Here is a 9,349-nt window from a genome sequence, read left to right on the forward strand (position 1 = left end):
CCACCTATGAATAGAAAAGAAATTCAAAGACATTTATCTGAATGAATTTATTAAGACAATAAATGTATATTTTTTATTACCAAAACTTTAGGGAGCATATTCATTTTTTCTTAATGTGAGTGCCCATAGGCATACAGAAAATTACCCAATCTTGAACAAATGCTCATTCAGTTGTCATAATAATTTAAATAGAATAACTAATTGAATGGTCTTATTGTAATTGGAAATGCATAAATTGATGAGACAAGACAGTATTTGACAATAGAGTTGTTCAGAAATAAAGTATTATGTATGCTGTTTCTTAGGGAAATGACAGCTTGAGTAACCAAACCTTATCTTAAGGTGAGGCATACAGACAGTACCAAGGCAGACTGTAGATTGGGACAGGGCGGACAGTCTTTTCAGACAGGGCAGGATTAAATTTGATTAGGTTTTCATAATAAATTAAAACCCATAACTGGTATTGTTTACATATATATTTTTGTTGTCTAGTGCAGGAAATTTTCTCATATTTTCATATGTCATAATGTACTTGTTTTACATTTCTCTAATTTTAGATATCAGAGACTATGTTAAATATATAGAAAAAGCTGTTGCAACAAAGGAGCCACGTTTTATGTCACGGGTAGCCAGAGGGATAAGTTCAGTGAGACATAGATTGAATAATAATGTTTTACGAAGACTTCTTCAGGGTTACATTCAGTCGCAGTCCCAGGTGGCAGTCAGGGATGAATTGTTATCATTTCTTGACAAGGTTTGTTATGGAGTCTTACTATTTTTGAACTTTTAATAAGTTTTTGTCATGTTGAAATCGAAGTCTTACTCTCAATACTGTGTATCTGTTGCCATACCGTCTGTGGGAGTAGGGAAAAGGTTCATAAAGTTTATCTTTGAGCCTGTAGTCAGTAACATATACCAAAATAGTTTTTACGATATTTTTATTATTAAATTGCATACATGTGTAATTTTCTGTATCTATTTACCAACTTAACGTATTTATTTAATTCAAATGTTGATGCCCTGCAATACAGCTCTGTCTAATTATTACATTTTAACATTTCAGCCAATGGTTTCAAATGGAATTGGTCCTCAGTTTAGACCACGGTCTGGGAAGCTAGCAAATAATCCACTTATCCCAGAGATAGAAGTTTATCTCCATCTTTTGCTTCTTATACACTTGATTGATCTTAAGAAATATGACAAGGTATAATATATTCTGATGTCAACTATGTTTTAATACTACATGTTTGTAACTTGTCCCTTTTTATTGGATAATTGTGATGTTTATATAAACTATATACATGGTTGTTGTCAGTTTAAGAAGTGTATACATGTATGTGTTAATTTTATCCCAAAATAGTTTTGTTTCTTTGCCAATCAAAAATGTTTTACATTTTGAATATTTAAAATTTAAATCTAGCAAAACACGATTAATTTTAGATACATAAAACAATAAAAATAAAATCAGGATCACTTCATCCTGATCTTTTCTTAGTGAACACGGGGCCTTGGGCTTACAGTTATTTCATGTGAGGAATTTGTGTAACTAGTATACAGGAGGTCAGTGGTTCCACTCAGTTGATTGCTTGAACCTGAAATAATGCTGGGAGGTTAAAACCAGCAAAAGAAAAAAAAATAACATCTCTTGAAATTGCATTCCTTTAACACAAATTTAAACTGTAAATAATGTTGTTGCATGAATTTATGTGTTTTGTGAGGCAAATAGCAGGGCTTGTCTATAAAAACTTTGTATAATGTTGTATGATAAATAAACTTTGTATTCAAATTAATCTTGGCAATCTTGGGTATAATAGAGCTCTTACTCGAAATCCATAAAGCACAAAATTATTACAAAATTATTATTAATTGGGAAATAAATCTGAAGAAGGTTATTTGAGCTGTGTCACGAAAAAACCAACATAATGGGTAGGCTGGTCTGGATCCATGCTGGTCGCAAACCCATCACGTTGGTTTTGTGGTGACACGCCTCATTTGTTTACAGGATTGTTTTTATATGCTCGTAAATTTCAGGCTGTTATCTGCTCGGAGAAATTGATGCAAAAATTAGTAAACCAGAATAGACGCACTTTAGACATATTAGCTGCAAGATGCTATTTCTACCATTCTAGAGCTTATGAGCTCACTAAACAGCTTGAGAAAGTTAGAGGGTAAGTTTTAAAGTTGTTTGCTAATCTATTTGGAATAATGTATACGTTGCCATAGTCACTGTCAATTTTCAGGAGTCCAATGGATGCAGATTTTGTAATTTTTGTACCATTTATACCATTTTAGGGTTAATATAGATTGAAAAAACAATATTAAAGTGAAAAAGAACAACACTGGTTTGACAACATGTAAAATTACATTCTACTTAGTCCCAGTTGTTAGACTTATGGATCAAATATTGTGAAGATATGTCCTGTTTTTATGCCACTCACATGTTGTGTTAATGTATTGCTAATATTTGGAATGGATATGCTTCAAACAACATAAAATATAGATTGTTATGAAATTGACACTATTTATTACAGGTTTTTTCACACAAGGTTACAGACATCTGTTCTGAGGTCAGATTACGATGGACAGGCCACTCTGCTTAACTTACTTCTTAGAAATTATCTACAATTTAACTTGATAGAGCAGGCCGATAAGTTAGTCACAAAATCTACTTTCCCGGAACATGCTACAAACAACGAGTGGGCAAGACATCTATACTATCTAGGTAAATTCAGTTACCATGATTCTTTTAATATAAGCCCTTTCCCTTCCCCAATTTTTCATTTGGTAAGGTTTTATATCAACTTAACATAGCCACAATGGTAACGATAAGTAGGTTGCAAGTTTTACAAAACAACTGAATAAACAACAACATAAATGTTAAATGTTTGGAGTATGAAACAATTATCGAAAATAATAGTATTTGTTTAAACTTATTTTATAATTTTCTAATTAGACTAGAAAAAAATATGGTAAATGTTTGAAATAAGTAGAAGATATTTTTTTTTAATCTTTAATGCAGTATACTAGTTGAAATTTGATTCTTTAGTATATTCTTATATATCTCTTTTATGTGGTTTACTAGAAAATATTAATTGTAAACATGTTGCATAATTTCAATTTTTTTTTTTATTTGTATTAAAGTGGTGTGTATAACTGTATCATATTTGTTCTAAACCACAGGTACAATCAAAGCTGCACAGTTGGAATATTCAGAGGCTCATAAACATCTGTTACAGGCATTAAGAAAGGCACCACAAAATGCTGCCATTGGTTTTAAGCAAACGGTAAATTTATTATTACCAACTTTCTTGTTTGTATCCACTTTCGCCCTCTTACTTCAATAGGGAGGACAGATTTGTAATGCAAGTGGTGCTAGTTCATTCTTTGGGGAGAAAAAATTTCTCTATGACAGTTGAAAGGAAAGTCTGTTAGATGGACCAGCCACTGAGATATAACTAAATATATGTTAGAATTTGTGTAAAAACTAGATGAACAAACAAATATTATGGCCTAACAAATATGTAAAGGTGCAAGTTTTTGAAAACCTTGCAGTTATTTAAATCTGTTAAACTTAAATGCTTGTTAAAATGCTTGTTAATTATCAAGTTCACAATGGGAATGCAAGGGTAACCCTGAAATTTTTGTTGCAATTTTTGTCTAATATTGAACTTTTAGTTTGACTTAAAACTTTTAACTGTTGGGTTTTAAAATTTGTATTGTTTAAATTTATTATTGACAATGAGTTAATATAAAATTCAGCCCAACTCCTCTGTTAAGTCTTTTTACAGATTTTGTAATATGCTCATGTCTTTGAATTTTGTTTTGTGAGTGTTTAGTGCACACAATTTTTGTGTCGCCTCTACGGAGTAGTGGCGACATATAGGGATCACTTCTCCGTCGTCTGTCTGTCCGTCTGTCTGTCCGTCCGTCACAAAACTTGTCCGGACTACTCCTCATAAACTACTGGTGCAATTTCATCCAAACTTTACAGGAATGATCAGTACCAAGTCTAGTTGTGCATATTGTCAGCATTTTCCGGTTCAATGATTTTTGTCAGAGTTATGGCCCTTTAATAATTTTTAATTTTAAAGTTTGTCCGGACTACTTCTCTTATACCACTAATGCAATTTCAATGAAACTTTACAGGATTGATCTGTAGCTCAAGTCCTTGCGCATATTGCACGGGTTTTCCGGTTGAATGATTTATGGCCCTTTGATAAAAAGGTTTCTTTTTCTGTGTGTTGCCAGATACACAAAAGCTTGTCCGGACTACTCCTCATAAACTACTGGTGCAATTTCATCCAAACTTTACAGGAATGATCAGTACCAAGTCTAGTTGTGCATATTGTCAGCATTTTTCCGGTTCAATGATTTTTGTTTGAGTTATGGCCCTTTAATAATTTTTATTTTTAAAGTTTGTCCACACTACTTCTCTTATACCACTTATGCAATTTCAATGAAACTTTACAGGATTGATCTGTAGCTCAAGTCCTTGCGCATATTGCACGGGTTTTCCGGTTGAATGATTTTGGCTGAGTTATGGCCCTTTGATAAAAAGGTGTTTTTTTTTCTGTGTGGTTTGCCAGATACGCAAAAGCTTTGTCCGGACTACTCCTCATAAACTACTGGTGCAATTTTATCTAAACTTTACAGGGATGATCAGTACAAAGTTGTTAGTCTAGTTGTGCACTGTCCGTCTGTCTGTCCGTCTGTCACAAAATTTGTCCCAACATGAAATTGGCCATCATGAGGCGACACATGTGATTACTGATCGCTCTTGTTAATTATAGCTAAAAACAGTTTAGTACTTGGTTAGTAGAAGCCAACCTTGCTGTATCATTAAGGCATAGATATGGCACTTATTTTTCATTATATGTCCGATTTGAAAGAAATTCAAGTTACAGTGTAGATATTGTGTTACAGGTTCAAAGGTTAGCTATTACAGTTGAGTTACTGTTAGGAGATATACCAGACAGGTCAACTTTCAGGATACCATCTATGAGGAGAACACTTGCACCATACTTTCAACTTACACAAGGTTTGTCTATTTAAGGCTTATTCATTTTCACAAGAGCTTCAATATGTCTATTGATCTGTAACCTTATCTTTTAGACAACTTAGAAAAGGGTTTTGGACAATACTCATACCATTTCATGCCTGAATGAACTGCATAAAGAGGGGTTTTCATGGCTGAGTGGTCAAGGTACATGTAGTTGGCGTCAAATTGATTGGCCTTTTACAGCTGTGAGTTTAAATCCCTCCAGGGACTTTGGATTCTCTCATGTGAGGAAGTTATGATATATCCAGTGGTATCTGGTGTCTTTCATCCACCAATAAAGTTTAAAGATGGCCACATTAACATAATAATGATGATGTGACTTAAAACTCAACAAAAACAATTATGTGTAAAGATGCATTCAAGATCAATGTCCAATCAGTCAAGGATGGAGGTTGCTGTATAAGTTTTTTTTTAAAAATTACCAGTAAATCAAGCTTCATGAATCAGAGTTCATACTTGCCTTAACAATAAGTTTGCTCCTGAAATGAACTTGAATAGGATGTAGCCATGAAAAAATGGGATAACTTGCAGGTCATAAAGAAATTTAAAGATATGAAAAAAATTATAAATAGATAAAGCTACATGTGACAGGGTTCATACTGGCCTTAAAATAAAAAGGCATTGCTCTTAAAAATCCTTAAGACGAATTCAGCCTTGAAATGAAATAACTTGTTATTTACAATATTTTTGAATCAGCCAAACAGACTGATATATCTTGACTTCTTGTATCCTTTCAGCTGTACGAACAGGTAACCTTCCTCGTTTCAATGAGGTGTTGTCTCAGTACGGGTCCAAGTTTCAGAGTGAAGATACATACACGTTGATTATACGATTACGACACAACGTGATCAAGACTGGTGTCAGAATGATCAGTCTGTCATACTCGAGGATCTCTCTAATGGATATCGCACAGAAACTTACACTAGACAGCCCCGAGGATGCTGAATACATTGTGGCCAAGGTAAAACTGTATTCCAGTGATCAGCTGAATGAAATATATCTGTTCTACAATATATTCGCCTAGTGGGCAGTTTGTTACCTAATACTGTTTTTTTAATGAATGTTTTTGGGAGGGATGGGGACGATTATATAGAATTTTATTACCCTTCCAGATTTTTTCGGCCTTTTTGATTGGATATTGATCACCCGAAAGAAATTGATATAACCGAGCCAGACGGGTAATATACACACTAAATTTCCGCGTTGGGTACCCAACGTTGTAAACAACATGCGCTGAAGTGATGCGTGTACGGTTCGATTTTACGCGGTGTAAATTCCGATTTAAAAGCATTTTTTAACTGTCAAATGATAAATATTTACCAAAGTAGAGTAATGATACATATTACCATCAGTATCGAAAACAAATATGACCTTGTGAAAACTTGATATTAATTACAAAAAAGTGCGTTCAATAGACTACTCCTTTTCTCTTGTTTACATTCGTTAGGTACGGGAAAAGTACGTCATGTATTTATGTGACGTCATGTTGTGACGAAGAGGTACCCTAAAGGGAATCTTATTTCGACGTTTCATTTGTTCCAAACAGTACTGATTTTTTTTAAAAAATCGTCTAAACTCGGCAGGGGAAGGGTAATAAAATTATTATTTTGGTTTTGGAGTGTTATATGTGGATATATTACATGCAAAGATAAAATATCACCCTCGCCTAACGGCTCGGGTGATATAAAATCTTAACAGGTAATTTATCCACATATATCACTCCAAAACCAAAATAACATAATATATATTGCTATTGTTTGTTAAAATATGTTTTTTGACAGGTTTATTTTAATGAAATTATTTATTATTATAAAAAACTGCTTTTACTAAGGTTTCATCATGTGACTTGTACAACATCTTGTGACTTGTACAATGCATGAAGTAAAGGTTTTAAACAGATTGGGCTTTTCTTTCTGTATTTCTTTTCTAAGGTGGATGTTACCGTATTACTTCCTTTATGTTAGTATGCCTAAACACTTAGTCAATATTATCATTAGACCAGATTATCAATTTAACTTGTTTTCATGAAATCAGGCTCAAATATCATCAATTTAATTTGTTTACATGAGTCTGGCTCAAATATCATCAATTTAATTTGTTTACATGAAATGAGGCTCAAATATCATCAATTTAATTTGTTTTCATGAAACTATGCACAAATATCATCAATTTAATTTGTTAACATGAAATCAGACTCAAATATCACCAATTTAATTTGTTAATATGAACTCGGGCTCAAATATCATCAATTTAATTTGTTTACATGAAATCAGACTCAAATATCATCAATTTAATTTGTTTACATGAAATCAGGCTCAAATATCATCAATTTAATTTGTTTACATGAAATCAGGCTCAAATATCATCAATTTGATTTGTTTACATGAAATCAGGCTCAAATATCATCAGTTTCATTTGTTTACATGAAATCAGGCTCAAATATCGTCAATTTAATTTATTTTCATGAGACATGTTCAAATTTGATGGTAATTTGTTGTTAAAAAAACTAAGATACAACTTCTCTTGATCATTTAATTTTCGTAAAACCAGGCTCACATTTTTTCATGGTACATAATTTTGTTGAAATCAGGAACAGCTTTTATCGTTAAGTTTTTTTTTTGATAACTAGGCAATTAGAGATGGTGTGATAGAGGCAACAATAGACCATGAGAAGGGATATGTTCAGTCAAGAGAGACCGTAGATGTGTATAAAACCAGGGAACCAATGGCTGCCTTCCATCAGAGAATTGCTTTCTGTTTAGATATTCATAACAATTCTGTGAAGGTAAGAATCAAGATGTATATTTGCCATAAATTTTTCTTAATATAAATTTAGCTGTCATGAAAGATAATTTGTATATTAGAAAGTTGATAAGGTTCTTCACTCATTTTAAGGTTGGTGTATGTTCTTGATAGAGATGTTATTAATGTTTCAGATAACCTTTTATCTCTTGTTTTAATTTTTGCTGATTACATTCAATGTACCTGTATACGTGCCGATTATCCACCAGTAATTTGTAACCACAGAAGGTAAAACTCATATCCCCCACTATCTTCGCTTTTCCCCACAGTTTAGAAAGGGGGGAAGCATGGTTACAAGTGACAGGTGCATTATTTTAAATTGATACTGGCATAATTGTTCATTAAATAGGATAAAGTTTTGGAACATTTCTGTTTTTGAGAGTTTTATTAAAGTATGTGAAAAAAGTTTGCACTTGAAAGAATTTCTTGATGTTTTTTTTTTCAGGCAATGCGTTTCCCACCCAAATCATACAACAAAGACCTTGAGTCTGCTGAAGAAAGGAGAGAAAGGGAGCAACAAGAACTTGAAAGTGCTAAAGAAATTGCTGATGAAGATTTTGATGGATTTCCTTAATATTGACTTTGAAAAATTTATAACTTATGAATGCTTTATTTTGATAAATATAACTGCAGGCTATAACTCGATTCGAAAGTGTCAATGATATCATATAGTACAGGCAGGATACAATAATATGCCTTAAACATGAGGTTTGTGTTTCTTGGCAAAAGAATTTCAATGCAGTTGAATGAAGTGAAATATGAAATGTTCGTTATAAGCAGGTTATTCATTAAGATATTAAATCTCATTGATTATTCCCTGTCCTGGCAAGTTTTATAGAATTTTTGTACACATTGAAATGTTTTGTTATAAAAAAATTTTAAGACAATTATTCTATTAATTGGAGCTTTCCAAATGAGCTTTTCATGAAATATTATAATTATAATACAATTGGCATATTGATTGTATAACTAAGGGATTTAAATACTAAAAGAGAAAATAAGTTTATCATGTTCTTATGTTGCACATATTGATACTAGTAAGTTTGTAATGAAAATATTTTGGCACTGTTGTTAGATAACTTAGATACAATAATAAGAAACAGCTGTGATTATGAAATCTTAAGATATTCATATGCATGGTGCATAAACACAATATTGTGCTATACTTTATAGTAAAATTACCGTAAAACAAGTGCTAAATATGTTGCACCAGGCAGTTTAATCGTTTCAGCTATTTTGTAAATGTACAATGTGCTATGATAGTGTTACGAATATTGATGTTTATTTGCATTTACAGTATGTTTGTTCATTGCGATGTGTATATATATTAAGTATATGTTCCTTCAGATGTATGTAAGTGAACATTTGAATGGGTGATTAAAACTTGTACCATTGATAAAATAACTGAAATAAAAGTTGCATACAGTTATATTTGTTCATTTTTGACGTAATAATTTTGGGTACAGTGCAAACACTGCAGAGTAATAC

The 9,349-nt window shown here is 32.3% G+C and overlaps 1 protein-coding gene across 1 annotated transcript; it reads left to right on the forward strand.

The window, feature by feature from the left end:
* Positions 1-557: 557 nt before the first annotated feature.
* Positions 558-9,290, forward strand: LOC132729636 (26S proteasome non-ATPase regulatory subunit 3-like; the record flags this gene model as incomplete). Its single annotated transcript, XM_060715442.1, is given in 9 exon segments — positions 558-754; positions 1,064-1,204; positions 2,032-2,168; positions 2,532-2,722; positions 3,181-3,284; positions 4,924-5,038; positions 5,797-6,020; positions 7,689-7,844; positions 8,307-9,290. Coding segments are annotated over 9 exon segments (1,394 nt in total), but the record flags the coding sequence as incomplete, so codon positions are not given.
* Positions 9,291-9,349: the final 59 nt, after the last annotated feature.

The sequence above is a fragment of the Ruditapes philippinarum genome, unplaced genomic scaffold (genome assembly GCF_026571515.1).
Source record: "Ruditapes philippinarum isolate M1 unplaced genomic scaffold, ASM2657151v2 ctg2150_1_1_1_1, whole genome shotgun sequence".
Taxonomy (NCBI): domain Eukaryota; kingdom Metazoa; phylum Mollusca; class Bivalvia; order Venerida; family Veneridae; genus Ruditapes; species Ruditapes philippinarum.